The 17,330-nt window shown below is 38.2% G+C and overlaps 1 protein-coding gene across 1 annotated transcript in view; it reads left to right on the plus strand.

The window, feature by feature from the left end:
• gbe1b (glucan (1,4-alpha-), branching enzyme 1b) overlaps positions 1-17,330 on the plus strand; it is a 134,647-nt gene that overhangs the window by 21,714 nt on the left and 95,603 nt on the right. Inside the window, exons 5-7 of the mRNA XM_058413302.1 lie at positions 867-1,002; positions 3,724-3,814; positions 6,465-6,674. Of these exons, the coding sequence (XP_058269285.1) occupies positions 867-1,002; positions 3,724-3,814; positions 6,465-6,674 (437 nt within the window). The remainder of the gene's footprint in view (positions 1-866; positions 1,003-3,723; positions 3,815-6,464; positions 6,675-17,330) is intronic.

Below are 17,330 nucleotides of genomic sequence, written 5' to 3' on the forward strand. Positions count from 1 at the left end.
ACAGTATTGTCAAGTGCATTTGCAAAACCCATCAAGCACCATGATGAAACTGGCTCACATGAAGACCATCCCAGTAAAGCAAGACCAAAACTTACCTCTGCTGCAGAGGGGAAGTTCACTTAGAGTTACCAGCCTCAGAAATCACCAATTAACAGCACCTCAGATTAGAGCCGTTATGAAGGCTTTACAGAGCATCAGTAGCAGACATATCTCAATATCAACTGTTCAAAGGACATTATTGTGTATTTCGGCCGTCTTCAGCATTGTTTTACAATGTAGAAAGAAATAAACATCAGGAAAGACCATGGGATTAGAAGATGTGTCCAAACTTTTGACTGGTAGTGTATATATGTGGCATCCTGATAAATCCTTCACGTAGACGAATTTGACATTGACGTTCTCTACTATATATATATATATATATTTTTTTTTTTTTTTTTCCAAACTGAAATATATTTCCCTTTGGCAACTGTTTAGAACACAAGTAAACTTCTAACATATTGAAGTCTGCTTATCCTCTAAGTACTACGGGAGAAAATTGCATAAAGAGTCCATTCTGAATGCAGTTTATATCAATATAAAAAAAATCTGTGGATTGTATAAATGCACTTTTTTTATTGATTTAAATTGCATTTAATTAAACATCTGATAAATAAGATATAAAGAAATGTATATGGCCAGAAAACTATATTTCTGCCTGCTTTTATTCACTGATAATAGCCTATGGGTGCTTCTACAATGTTACTATATATTTATAGTTTTCATAGTTAATTTTATCCCCAGGCTTAGTCCAAGATTCATAGTTTTGCACATGCAGTATTTATTTGGATGCACATGGGGAATATCCACCTTTTCCTGTGCTTTAGCATAAACATCCTCGGCCAAGGAAGCCCCGCAGTTTACGGATATATGAGTCACACGTTGGCATCGCATCCCCAGAGGGCAAAGTGGCAACTTACAGCAACTTCACACACAATGTGCTGCCTCGAATAAAAGACCTCGGTAAGACATTTCCTTGCAAACTTCTAAATCTGTGCATTGGGTGGGTGTGCTTAACTAACCTTAAATCACATTAACAAGCTCAGTGTCCAGGCCTAATTAACACTTCCTGCTAATGATATAAGAGCAAATGCAGTTTCCTCTGTGTCTTTAATAAGTGTTTAAAAATTTTAGTTTAGTGTTCTTTCTCTACTCTGTGCCTTCTCCAGTCTGTCTTATTATGCTAGTTTTTATGTATGCCAGGAAGGTTATTTTCTATCCGCCCAGGTCCCTCCTTCATCACACGGGTCCTGAGTGGCAGCGGTGCTTAACCCAAGCACCCTGACATGCGGAGGATGAGCCGCTGTTGTGCGCATTATAATCCTGGTCCTAACTATTCAGTCAGGTCTCTATGAGCCACTTCTCCAGACCCTTCTGCAGGTCAAAAAGGCACTTACAGGCTCCTGCTGGCATGTAAAGTGGTCATTAGTGTCTCTTCTGTGTAGTTATGCTTGTTGTGTGTAGATTTGTTTGTGTATGTGAGTTTTCAGATGGTACTCTTGTGGTTGGACAGATAAAGTGACTATTTTGGATCCTTCTCCTAATCATTTTAGTTGCAGAGTTGCCAGAGAGTTGAATTTTTTTCCCCTGACTTGAGTTTGCATGCAGTGTTCCAGGGTATCTACATGTCCTTACATGTAAGGCCTTAAAATACAGCGTCTGATTTTATACAGAAAAAGAAAGCATTGCCTATTAAAGCTGGTTAGTACCAGAATGATGACTGTGTTGCATAAATTGGAAATGTTTCCTCTCCGGATTTGCCTGCTTTGTATGAAAATAATGATATGCAAATTCAATTAAAGTTTGGCAGTCACCAAGTTTGCCACGATGGGATCCCATATGCAAGATGGCAAGCATCAAATAGCAATTAAATGCCACCAGCAGCCACAGTTTTTTGGCGGCCTTGGAGAGTTTTCTGTAATGTGACATATACTCATGAAACAAGCTTGTTATTTTTCAATAATAGTAAGCACTGGAAAGTGCAAGGTCAAACATGTTATCACGCTGTGATATTATTGGTTAATATATTTCCCTGTCGGTGAGGTATTCAGAAATCTTGTCAGAAAGGTAATTCATGCTCGCTGCAATAATGCTACGTATAAAGGTTGCCGTCATTGGGCTTCATTTATCGAGCTGGACATGAACAGATTTGTTAATGAATTGTTCACAGGAGCATTTAGATAAGTCATGAAAATATTATTATTTCAGGAAAATTAGCTCCTGGGGTTTTAGAGAATTTATTCACTATTGTGAACCTCTATGTAAGGATTTTGTTCAAATATGATTTGTATTAAATTGCTTATTTATTTCAGCTGCATCCTGGGATATAATGAGAATTTTAGCATTTTGTCATTTCATATTAATTAAACTGGAAATTAATGGAAATTAAACTAGCTATTAAGTTTGAAGTAATGGCACCCTAATAAAGGAGAAAGAATTAACTGGAAGATTTAACACATGCCAGACTTCGGAGGCTGTTTTATCCTTTTAATCATCATGTTGTCATTTTTAGCTCTGTGACCTTTGTCTCTTACTGAGTTTTGTGTGCTGAATATAATAGTATTACTAAATCTATATCAGCTGTGCCATGAACAACCTTGGTACTTTACAGAACATTTACCACAAGTATGAAGAAAAGCACTGAAACTTTTGTAATCAGGTGGAGTTTTGGCTTCAGTTTGGCCACAGATTTACTGTATAATTGATAAACGAGGCCCGCTCTGATCAGTTACTTCTGTATCAGTCAGATACCTGCTCACAAAGGACACGGTTATTTGTATTTTAATTGTGTTACGTCTTTAGCAAGAGGTGTTTATTTAGGTTTGCAGTGCATTTTTGAGCCGCTTCCAAGCCAGTTTGCTTCCTCACTGCATTTTAAAACCACGCCAGACACAAATATATAAATTTTTACTTGAAAAATGACCAGTTTATGCCTTTGCTTATTGAATATTTAGTCTGTGTTAATTATTTAAGTTTAAGACCTGATTTCGCCTGCTGGTGGTGAATACTGTACCTCTAAGTCTCCAGAGTTAACTTTTTTGCTGGTCTCAGAAAAAGCTCTCAAAGATGCCTATGCTTCCCAGCAGTATAGAAACGTGTTTAAGAGAGAGAACGAGTGAGTGCATGCATATGTATATCCGTGAGCCAAGTGAGGCTTCCTCTGAGGCTGCAGCACTGTCATCATTTCAAAAAAAAAAACTTTTCTGAAGCAGCACAAAGAAACTAAGTAAAATAAATAAATAAATAAACCACTCTGCTCTGAAAAACAACAGTACGAGACTCGTCAAACCTGCCTCCTGAGTCTTTTACCATACAGTTTCAAAGACCTGTCAGTGAGGAAGCAATGTGACTAGAGACTGTAGTCATGTTTCTGTACTAAACCGGGTCATGAGGGCTCCACATGACCCCAGAAGTCATCCCTTTACTGTGTCCCAGTGGCCACAGCCTGTCTATTGCATCTCAAGATATAAGTTTATCTGTCAGGGAGTTGCTTGGAATCGAGAATATTCAGGGGAGAATATTTTTTCTGATAAAAAGAGCAAGTTTGCAAATATGACCAATGTCCTAAAAATGGTTCTATCATTGTTCTACATTACAGCCAGCCACTATCCTTCAGATCACCATTTGTTTCCAAATTGCTCCAGTCCTTTTTGTATTATCTCAAACATGGTTCTTCTCTTTCAGGTTATAACTGTATTCAGATGATGGCTATCATGGAACATGCCTATTATGCTAGCTTTGGTTACCAAGTCACGAGTTTCTTCGCAGCATCCAGGTAAATATTATGTACTGTAGCGCTTTCTACTAGATGGTGCAGAGCATGAGTGGTACTCATGCTGAGTTTGGTTACTTTTCTTGCTCAGATGCAATGCAAAGTGATTCACTCACTTTCAGTGCTGAAAACGATGCAAAACATTGATTGGTCAAGCACGTTATTGCAGCCTTGCCCTGATAATGTCTTTAACTAGATACACTTTTCTACCAGAGCAGCACTCTTCAGAAAGACAGTAAAAGTGTCAGATGACCTTTTTCAAGCAGATTTTAGATCTGACATGGCAATTTTATTATACAATTTATTGCTTTTCCTCTTGTTGCTATTTAGCTTTTTATTTTGTTCCCCATTATCCATATAAAGTCTTCCATTGTGAAATAGGCTCAAGTGCAAATGACTTACTATTCTTATATTTGGTCCCGATATACACTGCACTTTCTCTGCAATGAGTGGCATCTGATACAGATTCATGCCACGCTATTTAATAACTTACTAAAACAGGCTATATAGGGGTTTGACAATTAGATTTGACATAGGCAAAAATCTCCATGGCACAAAATGCACACACATTACCTTACTCAAATGACAAAGTATTTATAGCTGGTACCAGAATTCTCTGTGAGATTATTATATAATATACTTGCCTTGTACATCCCACATGTAGTGCATGCTGTTTGATATTCATTCATTTATTCATTGTCAGTTGTTTAGGGTTATGGTGGATCAGGATCAGGAGTATATACCAAAAAAATAACATGCATAAGGCAGGGACACACCATGAATGGAGCACAAGACACTATGCACAGACACATTCGGTCATACCTAGGTAGAATGTAGTGTCACACTTCCACCTACCTGCTTCTGAAATGTGCGAGGAAACCCATGTTGCAAAATATCTAATGAAAACTTCCAAAAAGATTAATCACCATTAAAGCTACTCTTTCCAAAAAAAAAAAAGACATGTTCACACCAAAACTTGGGACTGAGATGAAAATGAGGCTTGATGGTTAAAATAGAGCAAGCTGTAAGGATTCACCTTTACTTTTCAGCGCTAATTCTACTATTTTATTCTCATTGGCAGTCTCACACCTCACAGTTTTTCATGGTACTGACGTCTTTTATGCTCTGTAGTCCTACACATATTCACACACACACTTGCATGCTTTCACTGCAGAAAGTATTACCAATTTGTAGTATACATTTCAGTAGACCCTGGTGGTGGCACATTTCTTTTTTGTTTTACATCTACCTAGTGGAAAAATATGGTGGAAGGTGAAGTAGGCTGTCATTGGATGGTCCCTGGTTTAATATATCTGGCCAGTATTGTATTATATTCTTTCATATTTATTTATTATTTGTACTTGTGGATACTGCTGGAAGCTTTAAATTTCCCTTTGGGATGAATAAAGTATCTATCTATCTATCTATCTATCTATCTATCTATCTATCTATCTATCTATCTATCTATCTATCTATCTATCTATCTATCTGTCTATCTGTCTATCTATCTGTCTATCTGTCTGTCTGTCTGTCTGTCTGTCGGAATTCAGGCATTGGAGAGCTCAGAGTATTTACACTTTCGTTTAGCTCTGTTGTCCAAGAACTAGAAGTGCTACAACAGCAGAGCCTTTGTGTAAAATCACTTTTTTTTTGCTGTGTTTTAATGTCGAGAGTATCTCTGCATAATTTGTCGTGTACTGCTAACGGCATCTAGTAACACATAGATTCCAATTACCATATTCTTCCCACATTGAGACTCATCATTTTTCACTTCCTTCATTCTTTTCACATATTCATAATCGATAATCATGAGTATATTTCTTCTATGAACTTAGGTCCTACAACGGTGCCTCTAAACGGTCCTGGAAGTCTCTGACGGGATCCGTTAATCTCCCTGTAAATACATTTGGCGTTAATCCCGGAGAGTGGCGCACGTCTTAGATAAAGGAAGATCAAGCAGGGATGCTTCATTTACACTCACGAATTCGCCAGTCATCTCAGCTAGAGGAGAGAGCTTAAAGCCAGAGTGTAATATATACAGAGTAATTTCACCCATGATTGATCTCTCATGGCCATTTAAAAAGTGCGGCGGCTGGATGCTGGGAAGCGAGGGCAATGTCACTGTGCGTGGCATTTTGCCGGTGGTGGGGGTGGAGGGGAGCGATGCGATGATAGCCTAAAGGACGGTTAAGCCTTCAAGGAGCAATTACACAAGTAGGATGCATAAGGAAGTGTCAAGTGCACTCCATCTTGCACTTTCCTCTGCAAAGAGCATCACACTTGAATAAAAAATGCGACCTCCACTCTGTCATTGTATTGGCCTACTGTTGTTTTTATTGCTGGTGGATTTGTTTTGGGTTCCAATATGTTAAGGACCCAGTGAGATGGGACATTTACACAACTGAGTCAAACATGTGTCATGTATCATGTACTAAACATGTAGACACCTGTAGTTGTCTATGCAAAATGTTTTAGCAGTGAAATGGCTACCGTGCTTGAGGCTTTATATTTATGGTTATAGTTTCATGCTTATCATTTAATTATTCTCAAGTTATCATGGGCTACTTATTACACAACCTTATTACCTTACAGTCTTATCACAGCTTCCACTGATAAGTCTCCTAGCTTTAATCTGAAATCTCTTTTCCTCTAGCCGATACGGCACTCCGGATGAACTGAAGGAGCTCATCGATGTGGCTCACTCTATGGGCATCATGGTGCTTTTAGACGTGGTGCACAGCCATGCCTCCAAAAACACAGAGGATGGCCTTAACCGCTTCGATGGCTCCGATTCTTGTTTTTTCCATAGTGGACAACGGGGAGATCATCCTCTTTGGGACAGCAGACTCTTCAACTACTCCAGGTGAGCTGTTTTTTTCTGCTCTGGTCTGCACTGAAGGCTTTGGTCTGTCTGTGACCATTTCTTCGATTATGGGTTGTTTTGTTTATTAACTGACACATACAGTACCTACACACAATCCTGCATACAGTACATACTGCAGGTACACACAGCACATTTTATAGCTATACCTTGTTTGAGGAAACAAAGTATAGTTTAAATTTCTGTTATTTAGCAGAAGCCCTTATCCAGAGTGACTTACATTTTTATCTCATTTTAGACAATTGAGTAAGTGAGGGTTAAGGGCCTTACTCAGGGGCCCAGTAGTGGCAGCTTGGTGGACCTGGGATTCAAACTCACAATTAGTACTCCAGTGCCTTACCCACTAAGCTACCACATCTCAGAAATAATGGCAACTTTAAGGAAAAAAAAAAATACATTACTGATGGAGGATGATTATTATATGGTTATGTCGCCCTATTCCTTGTCTAATAAAGTCACAGTATACTTTAACTGTTTATAAAGATTTATACCCAGAAAAGTGAAAACTGTTTTATATATAATAAAGATGTTGCTATGTTTTTAAAAGAATTATACTTTATACTATTATATAAGAATTATACTATTATACTGACAATCCAGCAATCTAATAAGAATTGTTTTATATACATTTTTTCCACCATTCTTCTAGAGCGTGTCGATAAATATGGACTTGAGTGTACATAGAGTATACGGTGATCAAATATGAATAAAATGAGTCATACATTGGAAATAATTAATGTCAGTATGCACAAATAGAAGTATATAGTTACTTACACACAACACAAGGCATTATATATATGTGTGTGTGTGTGTGTGTGTGTGTGTGTGTGTACATGAAAGGCCCCGGGTACATGGGAAGTGATTGTTATTGTGCTTTTGATGAAGTTTTGTAGTGTTTTTATTATAGAATAGTGTTGTGTTTTCCTTTCAGCTTTCATTGTTCACTTACTTAACCACTGTGGGCCATGCATCATTTCAGCTGCACTTAAACTCCCAGAGCCTTCTGTATGTGTATGAGCTGTGCTTCCAGGTCATGTGTGTGTAATTAATAATGCCGTATTGAATTATGCCGGCATAATTAGTTCTCCTCATCAGCATTTTTTTGTTTGCTTATGATCGCACATTTATTTCTGCTTATCTGAAGCAGTGCAATGTTCGTGTAGATCGCTTTAAAATGTTTTTTAAGAATTTGTTTTGGTGATGAATAATCATATGAGTCTTTTTCTGGTTTGAGAGCCATTTGTCTTAAAAAAAAATTTTGTCCTAAAAGGGACACTGGTGTGATGCTAAAAACCAAAGGGGAGCTGCTTGTGCTGTTTCAAATTCTATGGCATTACATAATTCTATAGTCCATTTCCACATGAACAATAGTTTGGTTAGTGATTGGTTCTTTAAAAACAGAAGGTATCTTTGAGAGCTTTGTATTAACAAAAGCTTTGAACACAAGGTGCAGGTTTCAGCAGGATATCATCTGAGATTATAAAATCTCACAGGCTTTTATATTAATTACAGACTAATTGAGTACATAGTGCATAGACACCTCCAATATTAATTCCATGGAACACTACAGGACAGATTTATTTTACTAACATAATTAAACTATTCAGATCTTAGGCTTAAATGTGTACAGTAATATTTTGGCTAATCCTCTTTTTTTTTTCTTGAACTTTCCACATAAAATACATTTCTATTAAAATTGTGATTAGATCCAAGTAGATATAGTATATGGCCAAAAGTATGTGGACACCTGACCATGTCACTGTAGCTTCTGGACATCCCATTCCATTGGCTTTTTAATAATAACCTTCACTTTTGGATCATGGCTGTTGGGAATTGCATTCATTCAGCCACAAGAACATTAGTGATGTACATTTAAATTTCTGACATTAAATTTCGCTCCCCTTATCCAGAGAAATTTTGGATTTAAAACTGATTTTATACAACTGAGGATTAGGGGCCTTGCTCAGGGGCCCAGCAGTGGCAGCCTGGGTGGGCCTGGGATTCAAACTCACAACCTTCTGATCAAGAGTCCAACATCTTAACCAATAAGCTACCACATCCCCCCATGACACTGATGGGTTGGGTGTGACACTGATGCTAGGTGCGAAGGCTAAGGATTGCGGTCGGTGTTCCAGTTTATCCCAGAGGTGTTCAGTGGGGATGAGGTCAGGGCTCTAATCAGGACACTGGCGTTCTTCCACTCCAACTTTGGCAAACTATGTCCTCATGAAGCTTCATTGAGTGTGCACAGAGACTGTGGAGCAGGTTTGGGCCCCTTCAAGTAAAGAGGAACTGTAATCCTATAGCATACAAAGATATATGTCCACATACTTATGGGTATTATTGAAACACATGCTTTCTGTCTTAGCTTTGGGTCAAACCTAATCAGTTCAATTGACCAGTCTAAAAAATGAACAGTAAATATAATTGCAGTGATGATGGTGGGTTGTGTGTGTGTCTCCAGATCTCTGATTTCTCGGATTACACTTCAGTGATGTACATTAGATGAGTATAAGTTTAGTTATAGTTCCTTTTTTTAATTGACAGTTTTTTAATGATAAATTTGTCTAGACTACCTTCACTCAGTGTACCAAGAAATTAGTCTTTGTTGTTGTTGTTGTCGTCATCTCATTTTCACTTCTCGATCCTTAAGACTGAGGTGATCAACACATAAACGCTGTTTTGCCGTCAGCTCATATCCCACACATAATTAAGATGTGTTCTCAAACAAAACCTGAGTGCATCTTCAAGTGTTAACAGAAGAGAGAGGTGTGTGTGTGTGTGAGAGAGAGAGAGACACTAGAGTGAGATACTATGACGGTTTCAGACTGCATAATTGGATAATTGGTGATAGTTTTGTATTTGTGCCATAATATATTGAACATTTAAGTGGCAAAAAGACACAACATAAGATTTTAAATGCTGCATATAAAAGTAAAAAAATAAGACATTACGAAGAAAAAGAACATAATAATGCAGCTCTGCGATGCCTGTGTGGTTTGTGTTGCACATGAAGATTTGCACAGGAAGATTTTCCATTAGAGGGGAATGTAAGAGCATAAAGTTTATTCATGCACTGCTAAATGATTTGACCTCTATTTTAAACATATTGATTACATATTGATCTTATTTAGATAGAGGTTGTTTTGATTAAAATGCTGCAGAAAGTCTCATACAGAGCATTCGAGTGAAAGCTTGAGACACTGAACATATGCTTGTGTCAGTGATATTCAGTGTATCGAAAGCACTGCAAATAAACTGCATGCTGTAAGTGTTTCTGTGAGACTGGGTTGATGTGAGTTATTGTTTACAGGTTGATCCACACTGATTAGACCCCCTGATTAAGAGACTAGCATAACTCTGGAACATTTCAACGCTAACAGATTACTTCCTCCTAGACAGTCATTTACTGGCATGTTCATTATATTAATTCACTTCGCATGGGCCCCACAGTGGCACTGTGCCCTCCCTATGATCTCCATTAAAACTCAACAGTAAGATATGCGTCAGTTTTTGGGTTCATACTGGCAAGCAGGTTATTTCCTACTGGTCTGCCCTGGCTCAAATATAATCCAACTGAACCTAAACTGTCAGCGAGAGAAGATGTCCAAGTCTTACGGAAAATAAACAAACCAGCAGTCATTTTTACAAATAAGTAGAAATCTGTTCTGTTTTCATGTCAAAATAAGGATTTTAGTGACAGGCAATGGAAAGAAATTGATTTTGTATACTAAAATATTTAGCATGGCCCACCCAACTACACACACACACACACACACAGAGCAACAAATTTGCTCTGCTGACTGATTCTTTTTAGATTCTTATATTAGATGATAGTAGTGAAACATGTATATACCCTACAGTAAAATGTATAAACTTCACTGTGTTTTACCTTTGTTTAAAAAACTATTAGATATATTCAGTTAGCGATTAAATAGAAACTAAACACAGTTCTTTAAGGATTCTTTAAGGATTCGTTAGATAATTAAGGGTTCTTAGCCTGCTTAAAGGGTTCCACTCGGAATCCTTTATAATAATGAAACGCACCGTTGTAGGCTTCTACACTGAATTTTAAGGCTTTCCCTCGAAGCGCTCTAGAATTGGACTTAAGGAATCCAGTGAAGTGTGTCGTTAGGATATGCTTTACCACATCATGCCTAATTTGCAAAGAACTGAGGAAATCTCAATTTAAACGTCGCTTGCTACTGTCTCCGGAATCACAGCTCTGTGCTACACACTCGCTTAGGAAATGAATGGTTTCCTGTTGCTTTGTCACATGCTAGTGTGACACTGAGTTAAGCACGTTGACTGATGCTGGGTTAGACAGCTCAACGACGTGTCGGTCAAATTTGCCAAAGCTGCAGGCTGTTCTGCTCATGTCGATTTTTATTCACTCTTTCAGCATTATCATCACGCTAAGGACACGGCCCACATTACTCCGTAGGGTGCGTGCTGTCAATCCATTTATCAATCCATAATCATTTCATTATTTCAATGGATTACATAGTGTGACCAAGCACTAGTAATAATATTGAGCTTGGTAGATTCATTTTCAGCTACCGTATTATCTTCAGATGCGTCTGCTGGAAATTAATAAATGCTGACACAAAGACAGATCATTTTCTCGGTCATTATTAAAAAAAAACTGAATGTGTTATTTATTATGTATGAAATGAAATGCACATGACATCAATGCATAGCAAACGGTTATAAGATCATCAGTGAGTTAGCGTCTAAGTACATAGAATGAAATCTTTAAATTTCTCTTCTGAGTATAAACCAGCTTTTCAAATACTAGATTTTTATCATTCTGATCGAGCGACATGCGAAACAGAAACATATGTCGTTTCATGTAAATGTGATCTTTTAGAACTCTCTGTAGTTGAAGATGTTTACCATGAATTCCAACAGACCTCACTAAAAATCTGGGGTTTTTAATTTAAAGTTTTATATCATTAAAAAATGAGCCACAAGAAAGGAAATGAAATATGGAGACTATTCAAGATTCTTGATTCTGCACTATTTCTGTGTCCTTCTTTAAATTTAAGCAGATTTCTGATAATGACCATGTTATAAAGAGTTTTATCTCTTCCACTGAAGCACGTGTTCAGATGACATTGATGGATTTGGACTATGGATCATCAGGATTTGCACAAACTTGTGTTTTCCGTGCCAGCGTGAGTGCGTTCTGTCACTGAGACAAAAGCAAAACCAAATACCAAAAGAATCTGAAATTGATATAAAAGTTTATGAGTTTTCTTCTCACTCACGTTACAATACTGAAAATAGAATTCCTAATGAGAAATGTTGTATTTAGTTAGGCAAAGGGCAAAATAGAAGACTTTTGGACCTTGTTTTATATATAGCACATTTGCTCTGTGTTAGTTAAGGTGTGTGCTTCCTTAGAAGCTGGAGCAACTCTAATCACTGTCAGAACCAAGCAGGTCTGAAAGCTATTTATAAAGGAATACGTCTCTTTTGGATGTTGTATAATTAAACAGTATGAAGAAGGGCATTCAGTGTACTTTGGAGCAGCATAGAGCATCTCTTGGTCAATCTGTTCAGTGGCACCTCTGATTTTTCTGCCTGAATCACTTCAACGTGATATGAATTCTGAACAGAGGTTTATTTCTATGATGAGCTGATTTGCCCCACATCACCACCACAAGTAGACTTGGTGCAGAAAGTAAGAGTACAATATTAGGCTAAAGTGGTCAAAAAAAATAAAAAAAATCCCCATTATTTCTAAAAAAGGCTTTTTTAAGCATGCTTATATCTCTGGTATATTTTCAGACATCACATCAGCATCCAGTGCCGACTATAACAATGTGAATAATGGATGCCATTCAACAGAAATCTGTCTAAGACTCTGTGTCATTATAGGTTCCATAAGTATTGTGCATATCTGTCGTTCGCATCTTCTGACCTTAATGTCCTTTGCGCTGAACCAAAAACTTATTTTCACTTCTGCTCCTGTTCATTAACTGCCTCAATCATTTCCCAACGTCAGCAAAGATCTGTGTCGCCCTCATGGAGTCAATCAAATGTTGTTTTGAACCTGAGCTTAATAAGCGGGTGCCAACAGCTGCAGCGCCAAAGCATTACCCCATGTTTAGTGTCAGACAGCACGGGGATCAGTTAATAAGAGAGCCTAGCTGGAGTTTCATTACTTATTGAGCCTGTACTGTTATCAGAGGGACTCATTAGACGGGCTGCAGACATATGCCACGACCGCCAGTGATCTGAAGAGTCATTTGTAAAACCCCAAAGGATGGCCCTGGTGTTATCGCCGCTTCATAGCAGATATTTATATATTTTTTTTGCAGCTGATGGTTGTTTGCATTTGATTTGGGGTCAGACTCCCTTGTTATGTTCCTTTCTGAGGAGATGAATTGTGATCGGAAGCCGGAAGCCGGGAGCGAGCGAGTATGTGGCGCTGCTTAATCAGGAGACTTTGATATTGATGATGAGAAGGAGCTGGCAGCAGTCCCATTAGTGGAGGAGAGAGGGGAGATCGACTGAGATTTTGTTAGCCTTCCTGTAAACTTTCTAAATGCCTGTTGCTGTTCGCCATCATGTGAGACAGGAAAGAGAACTGGGGTTCAATGCACCGTAGTTATCATGGAATAATTTCCCCTGAGGTGAGATTCTAATACATTTATTTTTACTTACATAACTGGATCATGAGCATGAGTTCGTAAATTAGGTAATAAGAAAAATGGGGAATGGAGAAGGTTTTGCTTTGGCAGACTGCTGAGAATTATTTAGATTAGCAGTTGCATGGGAGTACATTATAAGGACATATACATTATATGAATAGCTAGGTGCTAGGGCATCACTGTTATAATTATTGACTAATTATTTAGTCATAGCTAAATATTTATGCTTCGAGTCACACCATCTATTATAAACCCTCTCATCTCTATTTACAGTCTATTTCTTTTCATGTGCACAGACTGCATTTAAATGCATTTGCAATGATGGCTTCATCCCTGAAAGCAAAAGATGAGCTCCCTGAAAGCAGAGATACGTAAATAGCAAGCATTCCACCTGTTAAGAGAACAGATGCACTGGCCTTAACACAGATACAGGTATCTGCTTTAATGCTCAGTTATCCTACTAATAAAACAGGCATTAAAATGACTTCTAAAAACAACATAAAATCCACCAGGATTGGGTCTTTAAACTGAACTGAAATGAAATTACGGAATCTCTAAAACGTCTGAAATAACTGTCAAGTAAAATAGATCTGTTCAGTTACAGCCAACTATTGCGTTAAAAATCACAGGCCGAAATCTGAGAATGTGTTTTTGTCATCAGTCAGTGGTGTGGAGTTAGTTGTCTCTTCTGCAGGAGTGCATTAAAAAAAACAGAGAGAGAGAATCACAAACTGAAATGTCCAAAAATGTCTGGATTTCCGAAAGACGTTTTAAGTTAATGACATCACTTTTCGCATCAGTGTTTGTTGCTATGGCAGCAGTGATGTAAGGACAGTTCCTCTGCACTCCCTGAACTTTAGAACCGCATACAGTGAGGGGATTTCACCTCCTTCAACATCATAAGTACATTGCTAGCACATCAAAACATCCTGTGTCTCCAAAAATATTCTGAGCACACTGCAGTTTTTGGTAACACTTTATAATTCATAAATATTTTTTTCATGAATCACGACTGATTTTATTCTTGGCATGGCAATGAATCCTTCTATTCCCTGTATATCTGTATTTTTCTAAATAGTAATAATGTCTCATAAACCTCCAAGAATGTCTTGATATCTAATTATATTATACTATACACTATTATATTATAATGCCATGTAGGTGTACTGCGTAACCTTTATAACTAATAACTGGCTCATGAATAATTATTAAGCCAGCGTAATATTTATTATCATTTCCAAGAATAGTTAAGGTCATCGTCACAATATCATTATTGCCATGGTGGACAGGTTACCTGCGTAAGAGACGAGCTACGCTCAGTAACTGTAAACATATACAGTGCATCTATTTCAGCGTGGCCTCGAAATACAGGATTCTTCTCATATGTGAATAAGTTCTAAGACAGACTACATATATGTTTATGGTATTTGGAAGATGCCCTTATCTAAAGCAACTTACATTTATAACATTTATCTCATTTAAACCAGTTGAGAGTTATGGGTCTTGCTCAAGGTATACGAACTCACGACCTTCTGATGAGGAGTCCAACATCTAAATTTTCTCCCCAAATTCCAACCTACTATCTAGCTTTCGCCCATCATACAACAGCTATGAAAAGGCTAAGTGAAGGTGCTTCTGCTCATGCTATTCAGATAAACTGCCCTTTTCCACATACACGAGCTCATAAACTTCCAGTAGTGTTGGTTGGATTGACAAGGAGAGTGTGAGAGATAGATAGATAGATAGATAGATAGATAGATAGATAGATAGATAGATAGATAGATAGATAGATAGAGAGATAGATAGATAGATAGATAGATAGATAGATAGATAGATAGATAGATAGAGGGAGAGAGGGAGAGGGAGAGTAACGCTGTCTCTCCCAACTAAAGACTAGAACCTGTTTTGTTTTCTGGGATTTCCAGTTATGGATGTCTATGGAATCTATGAGATGCACTCTCCCAGTGATAGGGCAAATCTTTTTATGTTGTGCCACTCAAAAGCCCGGAGGCTCACTGTTACTTGCATAAAATCCAAACAAACCAAATCCTCTTCAGTAGTAAAAACATAATGGCAACAGTTGCATTAGAGGTTCACAAGAACTCTGCCTTGACTTGGATTTGCCACTTATTTTAAACACCATATCACTTTGAAATGTAGTCAGTGGCTGATGGGTAGGTTCTGCTCTGGCTAACGTTAAACCGTTATTGAAAGTCAATGCAGCAGGAAAGTCATTGCAGCATTCCTCAGGCGGATAGGTTAGCACATGGACTTAACCCCGGGTGTGCTAGAAAGAGAAAAATGCAAAACATCCACCACTGCTTATCAGCATTTGTATGAAAATGCATTTATATGAATGCTTGTGAAATTCTTCCTTTTAACGATGAGGTAACTAGCCCAAAGGCATGAGCTTAGTTGCTGTGCTTCTTGTAATAGGCTTTCTCAAAGCAGTACAAGAACACTATGTGAAAGTGTGTAAATTAGAGCTCCAGACCCGTTTGTTGTCACCCTCTTGGCTAGCATGGTGGCCTGTGCCCTGACTGCCCAGCGGAGCGAAGTCCACTTCAAATGTGTGATTTCAGCCGGCTGTCTCTCTCTTGCTTCATTTGCATTTCTCTCCATTCTGTTGGTTCATTTGCATTTTTGTAGATGTTTATTAGAAATCTACATCGCTTTTACCGGTACCTTTAGTTTGTTTATGAATAGACAATAAGGTGCCATTTGAAGAGCACCATGGTCATGCCTGATGTGCTTAACTAGTAATATTGGATCATGTGGCAACACTGTGAATGATTTCCAATAGCGAGTCTGGGGAAGCTTCAGGCAGTGTCTCTTTGTGTATTGTAAAATGCCCAAGACGCCCTTCTCATTTAAAGAAAAAATTGTGCTCAGAACATTTATTATATTAACACGCGTTGCACATTTCTCCCCACCCCATGCCTCTCTGTGTGACTTAATAAACTTTCTATTGAGACAAATGTCTGAAATCAGCAGGAGACACATCTGGGTGTCAATAGAGAATGCTAATTTTGACAGTTTTGCACTGCATCCAGAAATCTCTTTATGACACAAAAATGACACTGGGATGGCACATGTCACATCGTTTTGCCCGAGCATGATTCATCCCTTAAGCAATAAACATTAATCCGCCATGCCTGTCTCTTATTGAATGAGCGAGAAAGCCGTTTTGCCAGCACTCCAGGAGCGGCGTGTGAGAAGCGTGAAATGAGACGCCTCAGTCATCGTTTCCCACAAGGCCCGGCTGTTCGCCATCCCTCAGCCTGTCAAGTGCCGTCGTTTCGCCGTTACGCCTCTTGTGAAATGACCTGTCAAGGTGGTAAATTTATTTGTTCTTATCTGCTGGTTGACTGTAATGTTGAGGATCTGGGGATTTCAATCAGTTCTCGCTCAGACTCAGGCTGGGTTAGCCAGGGTGGAGTCACCACTTCAGGGACGCCGGATGCAAATAAGGCCCTGCTGCTTCTGTGGTTAATGAAGTCTGAGTTTAGCTTTATTCCCTGTGATTTGTCTTCTCGGTGTAACAGAAACAGGCTCTAGAGCATGTTCTGTGAAGTGACAGGCATGATTTATAGTTTGTAGAAATTTTTATAATGATAATTTCAATTTATATAATGTCTTTCTTACATTCAGTGATACTGTAAGTTATACGAAAAACAGAGACAGAAGCAGAAAATAAGACGCAGAACTGTTGGGGTGTGTACAGGTTTAGGGGGGTGGAGTCACACAGGTACAGTCTGGGGACTCCCAGAGTGTCTACTTTATCTTGAAAATAATACTCATTATTAAGTACTTCATACAGTTTTTCTGTACTTTACATTAATTAATCTGTACATTCATCCTATATATTTTAGAAGAGAACTATAAAACCATAATACTCTACATCTGTAGTGGGAAGCATGAGACCAGCAAGATTTTGAGTATTATTATTATTGACAATAATAATAATAATAATAATAAT

Source organism: Hemibagrus wyckioides, linkage group LG17 (assembly GCF_019097595.1).
Source record: "Hemibagrus wyckioides isolate EC202008001 linkage group LG17, SWU_Hwy_1.0, whole genome shotgun sequence".
Taxonomy (NCBI): Eukaryota; Metazoa; Chordata; class Actinopteri; order Siluriformes; family Bagridae; genus Hemibagrus; species Hemibagrus wyckioides.